At 45.0% G+C, this 19,601-nt stretch overlaps 2 protein-coding genes across 9 annotated transcripts; both read right to left on the reverse strand.

Moving 5' to 3' along the window:
* Positions 1–4,564: 4,564 nt before the first annotated feature.
* On the reverse strand, positions 4,565–5,584 carry LOC136537338 (uncharacterized). The gene has a single exon (XM_066529340.1). It carries the CDS (start codon positions 5,582–5,584, stop codon positions 4,565–4,567), a length of 1,020 nt encoding a protein of 339 aa, XP_066385437.1.
* Positions 5,585–10,576: 4,992 nt separating this feature from the next.
* Positions 10,577–13,566, reverse strand: LOC136534650 (uncharacterized). Of its 8 annotated transcripts, XM_066527051.1 has the most exons (6): positions 13,100–13,563; positions 12,951–13,023; positions 12,316–12,574; positions 12,155–12,197; positions 11,334–11,403; positions 10,577–10,946 (listed from the first exon to the last, which is right to left on the reverse strand). In XM_066527051.1, the coding sequence occupies exons 2-5, from the start codon at positions 12,986–12,988 to the stop codon at positions 11,360–11,362; spliced, it is 384 nt and encodes a 127-aa protein (XP_066383148.1). In that variant the 5' UTR covers positions 12,989–13,023; positions 13,100–13,563; the 3' UTR covers positions 10,577–10,946; positions 11,334–11,359. The 8 variants fall into 8 exon arrangements, 2 of the variants coding, with proteins under 2 accessions (XP_066383148.1, XP_066383145.1); XR_010778780.1 differs by having other exon boundaries at positions 11,214–11,403; positions 12,155–12,574; positions 13,100–13,565; XR_010778778.1 differs by having other exon boundaries at positions 12,155–12,574.
* Between the last annotated feature and the right edge of the window lie 6,035 nt (positions 13,567–19,601).

The following is a 19,601-nucleotide window of genomic DNA, read 5'->3' on the forward strand; positions in this document are numbered from 1 at the left end:
CTGGCGCCCTTTGTCTCCCGTTTGTTAGAACAATTCACGTTTAACGATGGTACAAAATCCAATTTCAAGATATATTAGCTCCCGTTGTTGTGTACGTTTGCTAGTGAAGATAAATAATTGATAATAAGTACACTTAGAAAATTGCAAACGACACCAATGCCTCATATCAGTAGGCAATGTTTTATTTATTTTTGAGACCTTTATAAAACATAATTTGATATTGTTTTTAAATAGAAGAAAAACATATTTGGCCTGAATCAAATTTTCTAAATTCATTTTCTATAATAAATATCAGCGCAAAGGCATCAATACAAGAAAAAATACATTATATTATAAAAACTTAGATAATCATATTTTTCACTCTCTAAAAAGATAATAAATTAACTAAGGCTTGAAAAATAGAAAAATATCATTTACTTTTTAGTGAAAGCTATTTATAACCCAAAATAAAAAAATTGGAGTGTGACAATTGTACGAGTAAAAAAGGTGCTAAACATAACCTTTAGATCCTTTTGACCAAGATTTCGGGCATCAATATATTGGTGGTGAATTTCCTAGGGTTCTTGGACCATGTGTCAATAAAACTCAATCAAGTTTTAAATTCTAGACTTCAAAATAATTCCTTAACAATGTGTTTGGTTTGCCGGACGACCTACTGCGGAATGATCCGAACCTACATCCGAGCTGGCGTTTGGTTCAAGTCACACGATGGATCCATTTGTCATCGACCTATTCCTTTCCCTGTATAAATGCGTCGCTACCCCATCCCTCCAGAAACCATCGGACGACATGGTCCGTGACCAAACCAAACGTGCAAAGGTAATTATCCGAACCTGCTAGGAATGGGTCCATGCCGGATGAGTTGGTTCCAGCCGTGGTCCTTCCGCAATTCAAACACACTGTAAATCTCCCATGCTCCCTAGGCACCAATATAACTAAGGTGAATTACATATGAAATTTGGATCAAGTTAAAATGAAATTCAACTAAGTTTGAATTTTGTATATAGAGATAGAAAAACAAATCTTTCTCGATCTCTATCCTCAATATGGGCCAAAACTTTAGCCCATTTCCTTTTTCCTTTCTTATTAAGGCAAGCTTAGCCTGTAGGCCTTCCCTCGACCTCAGTCGTTAATGGCCCAGTGTGCCTCCCTCCCTTCCCCTTTGAGGCTTTGACTTCAGCCCAGCAGCGCCCCATTTTCCACCCTCTCAACCCAACAAAGTTAGTTTGAGTGCATTTATTTGAGATTGTAGATTTTAACATATTTTTATATAGATTCTGTCAAATTTGGATAAATTTGAGTTAGGACAAAAAAAAACTACTCCCTCTATCTAAACTATAAGACGTTTTGATCTTTTTAGATGTATAACTTTTGTCATACACTTAGATATATACTATGTCTAGATACGTGGTAAAAGCAATATATTTAGAAAAAGCACGTCTTAAAATTTATGATGGAGAGAGTACTTAAAATAGAAATGGAGTAATAAATTTGTGATAAAACCTTTTGCCTTTTTGATAAAAAAAGGGTCTGGCTTTTCGCTGTAAACGGGGGAGGGATAGGCAGTGGAAAAGCTCATTAGCAGGGAGAAGCATAAAACTTCCTGAGGCTGAGGGTACATGAAGACCGCCAGATAAAAATATGTGGTTCAAAAACCGAATGTTTTCATTCCTCCAAACACTTTTTAGATAGTGGAACACTAGTGTGACATACTCCCTCTGTCCCGTTAAGTTTGTCGCTGAAGCACCCGGCTGTTGTCCCACCGAGATTGTCGTTCTAGCTAACGAGGGGGCCACACCTAGGAAAGCAAAGCAACAGAGACCCAGCCTTATCCTCCCGGTCTCCATTCACAAAAAAAAATCCCTCCTGGTCTCCATGCCGCGCATGACGCCCCGTCGCTCCTCCGCTTCGCCTATCCTCTAGGCCGGCGGCCTCCTCCTCCACACCGCGTTGCCCCTCCGCTTCGGCTCCTCTTCCAAGCCGCGTCGCCCCTACACTTCACCTCCTCCTCCGGTCCGCGAGGCCGCCGGCGGGCGCGTGGATCCAGAAGCAGCCGCCCCCGTCCGGACTCCGGAGTCATCGGCATCCCCTTCCCCAGTCTGGAGTCGCTGACGTCCGGTGGAGGCATCGGCAGGCCAGTCGGTCCGTGGGTTAGGAGTTATCTGTGGCTGCTTCCCCTTCGCCGTCTAGCCCCGCCGGCTTGCCCTCTCCACCGGGCCATCTGCCACCGCAGTCCGTACCTCCCGGTCGACCAGGAAGCTAGGGCCCCGGCACCTCCAGCTGCTGGCCGCCGCCCCCTGGAGCAAGCCAAGGTGGAGCACGCCGCCCCCTAGAGCACTCGACTTGGACTGCTTCCGGCATCTCCGCGACTCTGATTCGTGTTTCTGTTGCAGATCCATTGGTATGTCCAAATGCCCTCCCCTGCATCTTTATTTTGGGCCGCTCCCTTCCTATTCTAATCTGGTACGTGCGTTGGGAGCTCAGATTGGAGGTCAAAATTTCCTGAATAGCAGAGGAGACATGTTAAGGAATTGTTTTATTTCAGTCTTTGGATTGACAACCATTTGCTTTGGTAATCTGCTTGTCCTGATTAGCAATGGTAACGGAAAAAAACATAATAGCACATTGTGTCTAGATTAATTCTTTTAGAGGCCAAGCAGTATGCTAGGAATAATTTAGGCTTATGTTTCTTTTTTTCTGGTAAATCAAGTTAACCATATGGTGACTCGTGTAATGCTGACTGATATTGCAACTCTATATTTAATTTTTAAATTTTTATAGGTTCTTACATTAGCGTGTTTCCTGTGCTTCAGTCGGCCGTACAATGGTGGGCGGCAAGGGGGCACATGGGACTAGCCGGTTCATCCGCCGCTTGCAGATGAGGCGTGCCTTGGGTATCCAATCCAGCCACGGGATGCGTCCTGCCAATCGCACGCGCGGCCGGGATCGTCGTCCTGGAACTTGGTGGGATCGGGAAAAGCAGTGTATCGCCATAGAAGGCCAGGATTTTGCCCAAGACACACAAGAAGGGGGCACCGACCAATTTGAGTTCGTCCCAGATTCTGATGAAGAAGGTGGTGATAACGGTCCATCCTTAAATGGCGGCGATGATGAGTTCGTGCCTGAGACGGAACCACAGGACATTATTGTTGTGAGCAAAGGTCGTCCTCGTTTAGGGTAAGCCATATTATCTTCCCCGTTAGATTTGTTTTCATTCTGGTAAATTCAATGATTCTCATAAATCCTATGTACTATTTGCAGTACCATGCTTCATGAATGGCGGCAAATTATTATACTGGAAGAGCAGCAATGTGCAAGGCAAATTGCAACCAAGGAACATGAGCTTACAACATGCTCCAAGGAAGAACACTATTGTACTCTAATTGTACTAATGAATCTGCTCCCTGTTTTGTGTTTTTTATGGCTACAGGTGCATAATAAAAAGAGGAAGAACACATAGCAAGAAGCAGGTGCATACTAATTCTGTTGAGTTGTCCATCATTTAGCCAAAACCTGATAAACAATGATGGCAACTATCACTTTTCTTCTAGGCTTGAATTAAGATACCAGGATACTTTGAACTGATACAAGATTAAACTTTTTTCCCCATTTTTTGAAAGGCATTCCATTTTCATTTGTACACAAAATTCTAAAACAAGGCATACAATTTACAAGCAACACTTATTTTAGAAGATGCAAAAAAAAACAGAATATAGGCAGTTCATCATTTTAGGAGAGGTAGATAGAAGTACACTCATTTTGGGAGAAAGGCAGATGTGCTAACCTTGATGATGTTCTTGGTGTTCCTCTGTTTCTTGAAGATTGAGACCAAGGTGATGCCCTCGTGGCCTTGTCCCACCGTGCAGTTCATCATATTCTTCGTCAGGTGGATTGTTGAGATCGAACATGGTCTCCTTCCTCAGCTACAGTTGTGTTCAAATCTATGGCCATGGAGGTGGATGGTTGAAGTGGAAGGGAAGTGCTTGGATGTGGGCTTAAGTGGATGGTAATAGTGCAAGATGAAGCTGCCGGCGGTGACTCAGATAGCCCAAAAGTGAGAAAGGGCGCCTGATTCAATATTTGGATTTCAAGTTTCAAGCATTGCCTTGTGTGTGTAAACAAAGAGCGCCAGAGTTTTGGCGCTAAAATTTTGATGCTGAAAAGCTACTTTTCACTGCTTGCCGATTTGTGCCCATTTGTTTAATCGGTGAATACTAGTGTACTAGTGTCGTGGCTGGTTTTGATATGGTGAATGTATCTGTAGCATTGACATGATGTAAGCATTTAATGAAGGCATGTTGCAGCACAAAACTTGGAATCTGTCGAACACGTACGATTTGCTAGCCTTTCTTCTCTCGTCTTGGTATGCACGCCCATTCCTTCAGCGACAAATTTAACGGGACGGAGGGAGTAGATAACTCTTTGTTTTTTAGCTGAGAATTTTAACAAATAATTTGCAGTCTCAAGATTATACTACAACGACAATACCCCAATGACATCACCAAACAAGAACCACCCAAACACAATACATCTACCGGCTACTTGTGCCGGAGATAACAAGAGTTTAGTACACCACAACCATTTGCACGCGCGCATGTTTCGAATTCAGGAGGCCCAGACCCATCATGGAGACGGCAACAGTGAGCCCCAAAGCAACTGAGGTCCCAACGAGGCTGCATCCATGCTTCGGTGCCCCACTGTCGTACGGGCTGTTGTCCACCAGTGGCTGGTTGCCGAATCCGAACGTCTGCCCCACATCCTGCACGCCCTGTCCCTGCCCCGCGGCGGCAGCGGCGCCACCGAACTGATCCGCTTCCTGAGGCAGCGGCGCCAGTGGCAACTCGGGCTGCGGCAATGGCGCCGCAAGCGGTGCCTCGGGTTGCGCCACGCCGCCAGCTCCAACTCCGGCTCCGGCTCCGACGCCGTTGCCATAACCGTCTCCCTGTCCAAACGGCAGGTCGCTGCTCCCGTGCCCGATCGGCTCGGCGAACGGGGGCAGAGCGGAGGCCAGGCCGGGCGAGCCGGGCATCCCGCAGTGCTGCGCGGCGCGCGGCTCGTCGCTGGCCTTCCACGCCAGCTCGCCGCCCTTGTCGAGGATGCGCATGTCGCCCTGGTCCACCAGCTGCAGCGTCTGCAGGAAGTTGTGGTCGTCGGACTGCGCGTCGTGGGTGTGCCACACCGAGGTGCTCCCGTCGAACACCTCCAGCCCGTTCCACGAGAACACGAGCGCGCACGTGTTCACGGTGCTCACCGCCATGCACTCCGACTCCCACACGCTCCGGCCCTCGGCGCCCGGCGCCGTCGTGTCGAGCACCTCGACGTAGCAGAAGTCGGCGCCGAGGCCCCCGGCGCCCGGCGTGGTCTGGGTGCGCATGAAGTACGCCGCGTACTTCCCCGACGGCGACGTGAGGAACAGCACGGGGTTCTCGTCCCAGTGCGGCGGGATGCTCGCCAGGATCTGCTGCTTGGTCTCACGCTGTACCGTGCCTGCCGGGGCCGTCGCCGTCGCCGCGGCGTGGGACGGGAGCAGAAAGGCTAACGCGAGACACACGACGACAATGTGCGGCGGAACGCTGAGCTGCATGGCTGCTGGGTTGGGTTTTCGCCACTCGTGCGCTGCTCTCTGCAGGTGGAAGGGGGGGCTTTGTGTGTTTATGCTTGTGCATGGACTGGCGACCTGGCGTGTCTTTTATAGTTAGAGATGCAGATGGAGTGGTAGAGGGTGATGATGGTGTAAAGGCAACGTTGAGTGGTTGACGATACCGGCTCCAATGTTTCAGTGGGAGATTAGGAAAGAAAACGAGCACAGAACTTCGCTAGGAGATTTGTTATGCTTGGGGTTGACTAGCTTGCATTTGTGACCTGCATCAGCCGATAGCTGAGGATTGTTAGTCATGTTGATTGGAATCGATTGAGAATGGAGCGCACTTAGGAAGGGCATGACTGACAGATCTGAATCCAAATTGACGAAGAGGTCCATTTCAATTTCAACACAGGATCAGGTTTTATGTAGATTCTATAATATAAATAACACTATTGTTTTTCGGTATTTCCTCTTGATGCAACGCGGAGTCGCGGACTATATCAGGATGGTCAACTTCACTTGAAATTGTTTATGCTTCAACTTAACTAATCCACCAATAGTTCGAATTCGATTTATCATGTCGAAAAGCGCACGTTAAAGTCTGAACAGCCTGCGCAATTTTTTATTTCTGTTCGAGGGAAGAAATGAGAACCGTGAGCAGTACTGGGCAGGGCTGATAAACAAAAACCATCGAGCAACTTTGTTTCTGCCAAGCCCATGTAACATTTAGGTCTTTGGTTTAGTATAGTCGCCAACCGTGATGGGCTGGAGGAATATTGAAACCCTTCCGGTTCTTTGCGATGACAGTTTCGGCCATTTAAAGAAAGTATAATGGTCGTGGCTGGGCGATGAGCCCAGGACCTAGAAAATCTTGTGCCAAATCCTACCTTTCCAAAAAAAAAAAAAGCAGAAGAGACTATTAACGCCAACATGGGAATAAAAGCGCACTTCCTCTATATTTCACATGCCTGATTTTGTTGACTACAGAAAGAAATTGTGAATTATCTCTTGTGAGTTATTCTTTTAATTATACTAGTTGGTTGTATAATTATTGTTTAAAATTATCTAAAAATTAAGACAGCTGAAATAGAGTAATAACTCCCCTAAAAGCGAGTTTACACGGCGCGCCATGCTGAGCATGTGCAGTAAGGTATAATATACGATATACCACTAAAACAACCTAAGAGCGTCTCTCTTCCAGAACCCACTCCCAATCTTAATTTGGTGGTAAGATTAAAAAAAACTCTCTCCAATAACTCCTTATCTCAACTCCCAATTTTTCAGCGCTTGAGAACATGATCCAATCACACTAAATATACGAAGAGGCTAACGCCGCGTCCGTCTAAACGCTGCTCGTGCAAATGACCGCGTCGCACGGGTGTTGTCCGTTTTTTCGCCCCCTACGCGTGGACCCCATCGCTGCTTCCTGCCCTGACCACCCGCGCCCTCTTCGTTTCACCATGTGCACGAGGGGAACCCGTGGGTCACCTATCCGCCTGAAACATATACAACATCCATATCTACTTTTGCAACATCCAGATAAAACACTTGCAATATATGTCTAAAACAGATGAAATATTTAGAACATAGACTTGAAACATGCGTGTATAGCCATTGCAACAAATGAAACATCCCGATCTACTTTTGCAACATCGATATAAAACACTTGCAACATAGCTCTGAAACACTAGAAACATACTTTTGCAACATGCGCTTTCAGCGCAACATCTCCTTGCACACAGAGGGTGGGGTGGGGGCGGCACAGGCGGCAGTGACGACGTAGAGGGCGGGTGGGCACGACAACAGTGGCGTAGAGGGTGGGTGTGGGCACGGCGGCAACGACGACGACGTAGAGGGCGGGTGAGGATGGCAGCGGTGGCGCAGTGGGTAGGGTGGGGTGGCGGGGTGGCGACAACGACGAGGTAGACCTCAGGTGGAGGTAGCGGCGACAGCACGCAAAAAAGCGGAGCGTGCGCATCTTGGGATGGGGCATCAGTACATCTGGACGCCCGCGTCTAAGCATTAGCTAATTATACTAGTTGGTTGTATAATTGTTGTGTAAAATCATCTAAAAATTAGGGCAGCTGAAATAGACAAATAACTCCCATAAAGCGAGTTTACACGGCGCCATGCTGAGCATGTGCAGTACGTGAGGTATAACATACGATATACCACTGAAACGCCATCTCCGAGTGTTTGCAAAACCCACTCCCAATCTTGATTCGGTGGTAAGTAGGGCTGGATTAACGAGCCAGCTCGGCTCGGCTCGTTCTTGCTCGTTAAGATAACAAACTAGCTCGGCTCAGCTCATTCACCCTGTTCGCTTGAACTACTTTTCAACCAACGAACAATATTTTCCTCTCACAATAAATCAACATAAGTATCAGCATAAGCCAAATTTCAGCATAAACCAACAGGGTGATTATCTTAACAAGCTAGAAGGCCAGCTCAGCTCGTTTGTGAGCTCAAGCTTGCTCGTTTAGCTCGCGAACCAGGTCTAAAAAGACATAAAAAATATAATATATGCATTTATTTATAGCTTTAGAATATTAATAATATAGAAGTAACACATTCATAAGCATTAAATTAACAAAAATTTAATATGTGCTAACATATATACAAGTATAATATAACAATATAATATAATATTACACCATATATCTATATTCCATACTCCATACCATACATAATGCATAATGTATCCATAATCCATTACTAATTATCCATACATCCATTAAAAGTAAAGTAATAGAGTCATACAAATCTCATTTTGTAGGGTCTAGGCTGGTCATCAATCAATTATAAAGTGCAAGACAAGAAGTAATATAAAACTAATATAAGTTCAAGACCAACATATTTGGCTCGTTAGGTTCGCGAGTCGTTAACTATACGAGCTCAAATGCTGGCTCAGCTTGTTAAAAAATATAAACGAGCCGTGCTACGCCGAGCCAGAGTCGAGCTACCGAGCTATGAGCTTTTCGTTCAGCCCTAGTGGTAAGATTGAAAAAGAAAACTCTCTCCAATAACTCCTTATCTTAACTCTCAATTTTTCAGCACTTAGAACATCGATCCATTCACACATAAATATACGGGGTAGAAAGACGTGGGGAAGAAAAGAAGAAAGGACATAGTTTTCAATGTAAATGTACAGAAGAGAAAGAAAGTATAAAATAGCTGAGGATGATTTAAATGTAGTTTAGGATTTTTGATGTAAAATTATCTTCTAGTTTTTAGAAGTGAGATGTTAAAAATAGTTAGAGAAAGCTATGTTCTCTACTTTTTTAGTGACTTGAAAACTCACTAATTTATAATTGTATTTTTAGGAACTATTGGCTCTAAGCCAGCGGGCAGTAGCAAGGTGAGTATCCCGATGAATCCATTGATCTGCTTCGTGCTTGATTCACTGCAGCGCAAGCTGAAAAAAAAGTTCGTGGACAATTCTTGGAGAACTCAAGGATCACCAAGCATGGAGGCAGGGCAGACGTTGACGCCGAGAGCAGCCGCCGGCCAGTGGCTGCGAGCCGTCGCGCTCAGCGCTCTCCATGATCAAGCAATCAGCCAACGTTGAGTGGTTGACGATACTGGCTCCAATGTTTCAGTGGGAGATTAGGAAAGAAAACGAGCACAGGACTTCGCTAGGAGATTTGTTATGCTTGGGGTTGACTTGCGTTGTGACGTGCATCAGGCCATCAGCCATAGTTGAGGATTATTAGTCATATATGGCTCTGTACGCTTCTTTTATAATCCGTACTTTTTAGCTTTCAATCGGAACAATATTTTTCTCTCACAGCAAATCAGTTGGAACAATGTTTTAGCTTATTTTTTCAGCGAAGCGAACGGGATTGATTGAAATCGATTGAGAATGGAGCGCACTTAGGAAGGGCATAACTGACACTTCTGAATCCAAACTGACAAAGGGGTCTATTTCAACACAAGATCAGTCTTTTCGCTTGATCGTATCAGCTATGATACAGTGTTTTCTCTCTCACAACAAAACAACATCAACCGGTTTATAAGCCACAGAAACAATTGGTTAGGGTAGGCTGAGTATTTCGGTATTTCCTCTTGATGCAACGCGGACTATATCGGGCTGGTCAACTTCACTTGAAATTGTTTATGCTTCAACTTAACTAATCCAACGATAGTTCGAGTTCGGTTTATCATGTTGAAAAGCCACAGGCCCTGTTCGCTTGTCTTATGAGCTGTACAGTTTCAGCGAAGGAACCGTGTTTTTCTTTCACAACAAATCAGCGAACAGTACTTTCAACCATGGCTTTTCAGCGAAGCGAACAGGGCCACATTCTGAACAGCCTGCGCATTTTTTTTATTTCTGTTTGATGGAAGAAAATAAGAACCATCAGCAGTACTGGGCTGGGCCGATAAACAAAAACCATCGAGCAACTTTGTTTTCGCCAGGTCCATGTAACATTGATACTTTTGTTGGTTTTTGGTGGAGGAATATTGAAACCCTTTCCGGTTCTTTGAGACGACAGTATAATGGTTGCGGCTCGGTCATGAGCCCAGGACCTAGTAGAAAATCTTATGTGTCAAATCCTTTCTTCCCTCAAATACGCAGAAGAGACTATCTTTTAATACACAAGATATAGTAGGAATAAAAGCGCACTTCCTCTATATTTTAGATGCATGTTTTTTTTTTTAGAAATATGTAATTTTGTCATTGTTTGACTATAGAAAGAAATTATGAATTATTTTTGGTGATTTATTTTTTTAATTATACTAGTTGGTTGTGTAACATTATTGTCTGAAAGCATCTAAAAATTAAGGCACCCGAAATATAGTAATAACTCCCATAAAAGCGAGTTTACACGGAGTATCATGCTGAGCTTGTGCAGCAAGCCAATCAGTTATATAAATAAACTAGGACGAAAGGCGCGCTCCGCTGCGCCCGCCAGTCCAGGCCGAAACTAAACATCATCATAGAATTTAGTAGTAGATTAACATAGAAGAGTAAATATGAGGTTGAATCCAATGAAAAATAAACACTTTCTTTGACAAATTGTTTAAAAAATGGTAGTTCAGTCATGCATGTTTGACCAAAAAGCATAAACATTTTGTTTCCAATATTGTTTCATGTGCAGTGGACCAAAAAAAATGGAAATCCACAGTAGAATTAAGAAACCATGTATTCGTATGTAAACAATACATGTCATATTGAGACATCTAAACATACATGTTAAATCGGTTCATGGAAATAACAACTACAAAGGATCATCTTGAAAAAAACATAGGACGTCCTTAGTAATATATTCTGTATTTATATATCCATGTCCATTAGTAGTCATCTCCTCTCCGTCCATTGTCCTGTAAGGCTGTAAGTAGGCACCGACTCCTAGTTGACTTGCTGGGAAATTCGAAAAGAAAAAAAAGGTGAATACATTATAGGCAAATAATAGGCATATGGTTACTGAATTAGACATGCTGTTGATGTTACACGCTGCAAAAGCAATAAAATCATATTGATCATATAAACCTGAAAAGGGGGAACTTACAAAAGCAAAGGCAAGCAAAATAAGGACAATAATACTAACAAAGCATGAATGCTTTCACTTAAATTCTTATGATACAGAAAAATCGAGGCAACTGAGAATGGGAAGGTTTTTGGACTGACAGTTGTTTCCTTTTGGTTGACCAAAGGAAGCAAAGGCAAATATGCACACCCCAATCAGAATGGGTGGTTTCCATATTGTGGCTGCGAAGGAACTGAACTCCAAAAAGTGGGAAGGAGTACCATGCGAAGCATTTTTCCAATAATGGTCAGCCAATGTAGGTCCTATGTGAATCTTCACTTGGTGATGAACCTACAAAGAAAGTAGAGTAAACATTAACTCTGAACTGGAGGGAATATAACTTTAGAAATCTGAACCTGTATTGCTATTTAAGGCTGGGCACATACAGCTCTGAAATAATAGACTATAGAGTTACCAAAAGGAAAGTTTATTTTAGGCCTGGCTAATATGTACCACCCAGTAACTACAAACATAGAATAACTCTTAAACTTTAACACATTGTGTGCATATGTTGACATATTTACTTTGGGATATGGACCTGCAAAGATGGATAGGTGTCCTAATCTTGTTTACAGTGTTTTGTAGCATCTGTAAATTTCCACAGATAAATTGGTTCAGCATATTCGATACTACAAAAGAAAGCTCCTATCGAAAGCAATAAGATCTGAGTAAGGTTATATCCCCAAAAACCAAAGAAAGGAACAACGAATCTTTGCAGTGATAATTTTCAGTAAGCCTACATCATTCCCTATTAAGATTTTAGTAAACAGGGGTTCCTTCTTAAGATGTAAACCTAGGCAAAGCTACAACATCTAACTTTTTTTTCTCTCGAATACGCAAAAGATTTGCGTATCATTGTAATTAAGAAGAAGAGTTTAATCGTACAAACGACACGCTTTTGATGAGTGCGCTAGGTGGACAGCATCTAACTGAAATTGGTATGGCAGGAATATCTATGCAGTATTTCACCGTGGTCTGAAAATGTAACAACACAAGTAGGGAGCATGAATATTACACCCATTTAGACACTAATAGTCCTCACCGTTGCATAATGTCTTGTTGAGGTTGTCAATAAGCTTCTGGATCTATTCAGTGGAGCATATTGTACAGATTAGCAGCAGTTGTTACCAAATTAGTTTGATAGCCTGAAAAATCAAAGACCAAACACAAGATGTAAAACCATGTTAATGGAAGGCAACACACCTGAGCAGAATTGAAATAGCTTGCAATTGATGATGCATTTAGATGCCACATCAGATATGTCGAGAAAGAATAATCCATAAGGGAAGCTTCTTTGTTATTTTGAGAAAGCGCAAAAGCATTTGGGGCTGGTGGTAGAACGACGGGAGCCTCTCCTCGCTGGAACTCTTGATTGATATAGAGGCAGGGTGTTCCCTCCGCCATCGCCCGCACGGTGGCGAGTTCCATTTTTACCTCCATGGTCAGATGGCTTTGTTGGAATCTGAAAGTACAAATAAGTAAGATGAAGGAAGACAACCTGCGTCGAAAATTGTGTCAAGCGATACCTGCATAAAAAGGTGGCAGCAGCAACGGTCTAAGGCAGTTAAACTTGTTAATTCACCTTTACTACCTAATCTCTATGTCTCAGAGTAGACCAACGTCGCAAAGACATGAATCTTTATAGGGGAGCCCCAACAAAATAGCATGATATTTAAAAAGAACAACCTGAAATGTCACTTTCCTTTGTCCCTTGGTGATAGCTAAGATCATATTTATTTCTAACTAAGCACTTGAATCCAGCTAGACTGGATGGAACAACAATTTTGAACTAAAATTTGAAATTATTTGCCCCAAAGCATACCACGCGATGACCTGACCTGGTGTTCCAGCGGCATACTGCTCGTGTACATTCCATCGAACAGGTTGCAGGCAAGTACTGGACGCTTCATCCTGTAGCCATACAAACAAATAATGGAATAAGAAAATGAATCGGGGAAAGGAGGAAAGATTTCATGGATGAACGCACCAGATCGTAACGACTCTGATGAAGGGGAAGGCGGTCAGCGCCTCAGCTCAGAACTGTGGCCGTGTCTCCATTCTGTGCACGCAGCCGCCGGGGGAGAGGACGCCATGGACGCGTCTCCATACTCGATCCGCGCACGCAGCCGCCAGCAAAGCCGGCCGCCGCATCTGCCGGTGCTGCCGCCGGGGGAGAGGACGCCATGGTCGCGTCTCCATACTCGATCCGCGCACGCAGCCGCCGTCAAGGACAGCCGCAGCATCCGCGCGCACAAGCACCGGCAGGGCCTGCGGTTGCATCAGGAAGGAAGGGGCCACGCTCCCGCACCAGCGGGTTAGTGCGGTGGAGGCGGGCGGCGTTGGCGCGGATCCAGGGCGAGGCGGCAGAGGGAGCGAGGAAGAGGTGACGGAGGGAGCGAGGGAGAGATGAGGACGTGGAGAAGTATGAGCTGGTCGATTTGTTTATGGCGGACTGGTGGTCCCACTGTCCCAGTCCCGGCGTGCGTAAACCAACCGCGTGGGCGGGCGACAGGATATGTACGGAGCGGCGTACACATAACCAGATAAGCCAGTGAAAGCAACTGCCGGTAGACGGTAAAAACTGCCAAATGTCAAAACGCCACTCGCAGTGGCCACGCGGATGGTCTCACCGCCGAGCGGTCTCGTCGCGCGAAATCGACGCTCACACACGCACGACCCCACGTGGCTGCACAGGATTCATGAACAGTAGAAAGTGCGTTGGGAGCACGTGAAAACGTTCACATATAAGGATCTACTACATATAATATTAGAGACTGTGGGCGGTCTTCAATGAATCGGGAGAGAGAGAGGAAAGCCAGGCTTAGACACGCACGAGGCATGTGGCCGCGTTCAATTAGCAAACAGTAGGCGAAGCAATCTCCTTGCGCGGATCCTATGCGCTATATGAAGTTTCATATAAATACTTATATATATACTACTTAAAAAACACGTAGAGCTTTTGTCAAAAAAAAAAATGGTGCGCGTGCCTCCGAGTATATCGCCGTACGTATCCGTATCGATGGAAACTGCAGGCCCAGCCGTATATGTATCTGGATCGGTGGAAACATGGTGCGCGTATCCGTATTTCCACCGGCAACTGCAGGCCCAACCTTCCTCGGCTCCCTGGCGCAAAACTCCGACTACTATGGGTGCCCAAAAACCGAGTACAAAACTGGTCCACTACCGAGTCTGATACGAGGACTGCGATCACAAAGCACGCCGCGGCTGCCGCGGACTGCCCTGCCATCGTCTTCTCCTCCAAATGGGGGCTCTCCGGGCTGTTGCGCTTCGCCAGCACCACCAGCAGTAGGCTCCAGGCTACGGGACTTCTACTCTGACAGGAGCGTCATGCTGATCTGATCGAGGCCCCAGGCACATGTATGGCTTCTGTTAGTACACCATGCACATGGCTACTTATCTTGCAAGACTGTAATATACCCTCCAAATACTTTGCAAACGTTTAACAGTTGGGAACCGCTAGCGTCCGGACGTCCGATCTGGGCGCTAGCGTCCGGACTCCCCTAGCTCAGCGCTCGACTCCCCTCGTCCGCTTCCCAGTCCGCACTCCCCCAGCACGTGCCCTTTTCCCAGTTCGGCACTGGACACTACCAGCACGCCCCGGCGACGCGCGCAAGGAGCGGACCTGCTAGTGATGGTACGAGACCGGGGCAGCAACATGGACCGCCGCTGCCGCCATGAGATCGCACGCCCGTGCGAACTGCCGCTGCTGCGTCTTTGTCGAACGAAGAGCCCCACTAACACCGATGAACCGCGCGACCCGCGATGCCTACGAAGAGCCTCGCTAGCCTTCGTGTTGCGCGAGTCCGCACACCCCCAGATCGTCCCGCAGCCCGTCACGTCCGCCCCACGCCCACGACGAGCATGCTGCATGCCCAGCGCCCCCATGGCCACAGCACCCCCGCGTCCGCCGGCCCAGCACCTCCGCCCGCTAGGCCCCGGTGAACCACGCGCCCCCGTCCATCCCGGCTCGCCCCTTCCCGACCGAACAACATAGAAAGCTAGAATAAAACACGTGCAACAACACGGAAACAACTACTGCAACGTTAGGCTGAAGCAGCTGAAACACCATGAAACATATATATTGCAACAACAAGGATCAACAGCTGCAACATTGAGATGAAGCAGTTGAAACACTATGAACATATTATTGCAACAACAAGGAACAATAGCTGAAACATTAGGATGAAGCAGCTAAAACACCATGAACATATTATTGCAACCCCACCGAACTAACTGCTGCAACAATAGCTGAAGGAGCTGAAATATTTAGAACATATTATTGCAACACTGGTGTGAAGCATATGAAACAACGCTCGAAATAAAAACACTTACAACAACATGGAACAACTACTGCAACGTGAGATTGAAGCAACTGAAACATACTGCAGCATCGCAAAAACATCTGTTGCAACAACAACAACAAAAATCCCATTGCAACATTCGAAATCATATGTTGCAACATCCAAAAAAACCATTGCAGAGATTTGACCTCGAGAGCTCGCCGGAACCCTAGCCACCGCCGCATCCCTTAGATCCAGAGGAGGAGGAGGAGGGCTTAGATCCAGAGGAGAAGGTGAAGGAGGAAGGCTCAAATCCAGTAAGGACCCACCTACCTCGCTGGAAGCTGCCGCCGTCGCTCTCTTCTCCGGTGGCATGGAGGTCACGACGGGAGGGAGGGAGGGGCGGCTCGCCGGAAGCCACCACCATCGCCCTCCTCTCCTGGGACATGGAGGTCGAGGAGGGAAGGAGGGAGGGGGAGGGAGAGAGGGGCGGCTCGCCGGAAGACGCCGCCGTCGCCCTCTCTCCGGTGGCATGGGGTCGCGGAGGGAAGGAGGGAGGGGGGAGGGAGAGAGGGGCAGCTCGCCGAAAGCCGTCGCCGTCGCCCTCCTCTCCGGTGGCATGGGGTCGCAGAGGGAGGGAGGGGCGACGGGCGGGGCGGCGCCGCGAGCGGCTCGGGAGGGAGCGGCGGCGAGCGTCTCCGTATGGAGCGGTTTGAGCGACGTGGGGCAGGTGGATGAGGATAAGGCGAGGGGAGCGAGTGGAGGAGGGCGAGCCACGTCCGGAGGTAAAGAAGCGCGTCGGACGCCAGACATATAGCATTACCGTTAACAGTTGCAGCATGCTGTGATTTGGTCTTCAACGAAAAGAGAGAAAAGGCGTGCTGTACATGTTCTGACATTGTTCATATTACATGCAGCATCAGTAATTCAGTACGAGCGAATTAACTATCTATTCCTTTCTGTTGTCGTTTTAGTAAATAGACACGGACAGAGACCAAATTTAAGTCTGAGTTGGAAGCACAGTTGACACAGCATGTCAACATGCCTGCCTGATAGGCCGATAGTGATAGACAGAATCAGCTAAGGGCATCGAGCAGGGCCGTTCGTTTGGCTGAAATTGACTGAAAAATACTGTTCCGGCTGAATTATTGTGAGAGAAAAATACTATTCTGATTGAAAAAAGAAGTCGAATAAACCAGATTATAAGGTAAGCCGAACGGGTATGCATGTCTGAACTCTGACATCGAAGCAACAATCTAGATCTACTTGATATAACTGATAATATCATGGGTAAAAAATTATAACCCCATGAAACACACGGGCATGAATCTAGTACTATACTATATAGGGCCACTAAAACGACCTAAGAGCATCTCAAGGGTTTCCAAATCCACTCCCAATCTAGATTTCTTTAGTAAGAGGAAAAGAGCTCTCTCCAACAACTCCGTATCTAACTCTCGATAATTTTCCAGAATTTGGCAAAATGGATCCAAACGCACATAAATATATGCGCTTATCTAATTCGTCAATTCGGAGGTGGAAGGACGTGGGAAGAAAAGAACAAAGGACAGGATTTACAATACAAATATGGGAACTGCTCGGGTACTCCCTCTTCTAAAAATGGCACAAATCCCAAAGAAGCCAAATTAAAGAAATTAATTATTTTATATTATTTTACAACTGGGTCCCGCCTAGGCCCATCCCGTCCAAGCCCAGCCCCGAGTCTTGCCCGTCCGCTCTGCTCTGTTAATCCGTCAGACTTGAAACGCATGGTGCCGACCCAGTCGGACCTGAAGCGCTCCCCAGATTTGCCCTAGGTAGCAAACCCCCGGGGTTTAACTGGCCGGTCGTATCCCCGTGAGGCGTTACTCCTGGGGAGATTCCCTGTGTGCCATTAAAAAAGATCGTAATATCCTATGTGTTTCTGGAAAAATTCAGCGGTCTTCAGCGCCACTACTCTAACTTTTTCGTGTCCTCCATGCAACTTCCGTCAGTTCCGTCAGTTTGGGCTCTAACGCCGTCAAACTGCAGGTGTGAAAAGACAAAAATACTCTTAAGTCTAAATATGTTATTAATTTTTTTGAGCATCTTAACGACTTCAAATGAAAAAACTCAAAACTAGAAAGTTGTAGATCTCGTCGAGATCTATAATTTTCATATAAAAATTATTTTTATTTAATTCCACAAAAAAATATGATTTTTCTAAGATATATTAATCATATCAAATCATTTTTTTGCGGAATTAAATGAAAATAATTTTTATATGAAAATTATAGATCTCGACGAGATCTACAACTTTCTAGTTTTGAGTTTTTTCATTTGAAGTCATTAAGATGCTCAAAAAAATTAATAACATATTTAGACTTAAGGGTATTTTCGTCTTTTCACACCTGCAGTTTGACGGCGTTAGAGTCCAAACTGACAGAAGTGGCATGGAGGACATGAAAAAGTTGGAATAGTGGCGCTGAAGACCGCTGAACGTTTTCAGAGGCACATAGGGCATTACAATCTTTTTTAATGGCATACAGAGAATTGTCTCTTACTCCTGCCCTGTCCACTTCCCTGTCGCCATTTGAAAGCAAGGCCAAGATACCCAAGATGTACGTACAAACTTGCATGTCATGACTATATTGATTATGAGCTTCCTCATTGTAAGCTGTAAACAATATTCTGAAACTCCAAATAAACACTCAAACTGACATCGTACTCTGAAATATAAATTGAAAGCTAAAACAAGTGACGTGCCTTAGCAAATATAAATTGAAAGCTAAAATCTGCACCAATATTTAAATTATAGTCCTCTAGCTCACACACCAATATATTACATAGACGCCAGTAGCATAAAAAATGGACAAATAGTAGGTGCATGTATATAAAAATTGACAAACAGGAGGAGCAAAATCTAGCTATGATCTTGAACATTTCTCAGATGCTAATGATGAAGGCCACTTCACTTTTCTCTAATCATGTGTTGCTTCCGCCAAGTCCTCTACAAGTAACACAAAAGAAATGGTGGTGAGTTACAAGAATATGCAGCAGAACAGTGTGAAGTGTCATGCTTGATACCCATTTCATACATGAACTGATGAGTTGCATGCACATCTCCCTTATCTTTCTACAAATAAAATGGTCAAAACAAGTGGCTCACTCACCTCTCTATCACAAGATAAAGAAGGCTGAGACATAGTGCACATATATCATTCTGTTCTAGAGAGAGCTATTAGCAAACCTGATTATAGCCATTCTAGAGTGAGCTATTAGCAAATGTAGTATACTTATTAATTAAGCATTAAAACTGATCTAAACTGAACTCTGCTGCAGCAAAATACCTCTACAGAGGCAAGAGCTGACCTAAATGGTTCAAACTCTACTGCAGCAAAATTCTAGAGAGGGAGAGCAGCAGATTATCTCACATACTAAAATAGACAGCAGGATTTCAGACGAGCGCTATCTCAAATGGATTGCGCATTGGCTCAAACTGTGTGTGTCTACTAAAATGACATGAAGCACTGAAATAGACTGCAGACCAGTGAAGTGCTTCTATTACCTATGGCTATAGGCTAGAATCAACACAAAAAGTAGCATCACATTATAGTGTACTTCTCTTGCATCGGAACTTGAACCTCTGAGTTTTTTAACAAAATATTTTGGAGACCTATATTGGTATAAACAGTACAGTTCTCATCACATCTAGAATTCTGATAGACGCTACAATTTATACTTGTTAAAAGTTGTCATTTTGAAGTTTTGTACTCTCCATGATCACTTGTACTAAAAAGTTTAGCCGGTTATGACCTTATTAGTTGGAGAGATTTAGCAAGCACTTGTCTGAACTTCTTGTGCTAGATGATATGTGAGACATATATTCAGTGCATCTCGATATACAAGAATTTATACTCTGTTCAAATGTTAAGACTACACACACTAAACATGTAGATGCATATATGACATAATTTGGCCAAGCTGCCTATACATGTGTGCTTGCAGGTTTGCAAAAGCAAACCAAGTCTTATAATTTGGCCAAGCAGCCTATAACTCAATCGAATAGAAACCGACTGCTATTGGGAAGACAAACAACCTAATAAGTCATAAATGTACATGCACCAGAATTAGGCCGGCTGCTTACTTGCTAAAAACTATTGGACAAAAAATAACTTTTCCTCGGACAATGGTCCTTTTGTTCCCAAA

This window comes from Miscanthus floridulus, chromosome 2, assembly GCF_019320115.1.
Source record: "Miscanthus floridulus cultivar M001 chromosome 2, ASM1932011v1, whole genome shotgun sequence".
Lineage (NCBI taxonomy): Eukaryota > Viridiplantae > Streptophyta > Magnoliopsida > Poales > Poaceae > Miscanthus > Miscanthus floridulus.

Coding starts and splice junctions, on each gene's coding strand:
- LOC136537338 (XM_066529340.1), bottom strand. CDS start 5,584: ATGCAGCTCAGCGTTCCGCCGCACATTGTCGTCGTGTGTCTCGCGTTA.
- LOC136534650 (XM_066527051.1), bottom strand. CDS start 12,988: ATGGAATGTACACGAGCAGTATGCCGCTGGAACACCAG. Junction 12,575..12,950: donor GTATGCCGCTGGAACACCAG/GTCAGGTCATCG, acceptor TTGTACTTTCAG/ATTCCAACAAAGCCATCTGA. Junction 11,404..12,154: donor CAACAAGACATTATGCAACG/GTGAGGACTATT, acceptor CTTTCTTTGTAG/GTTCATCACCAAGTGAAGAT.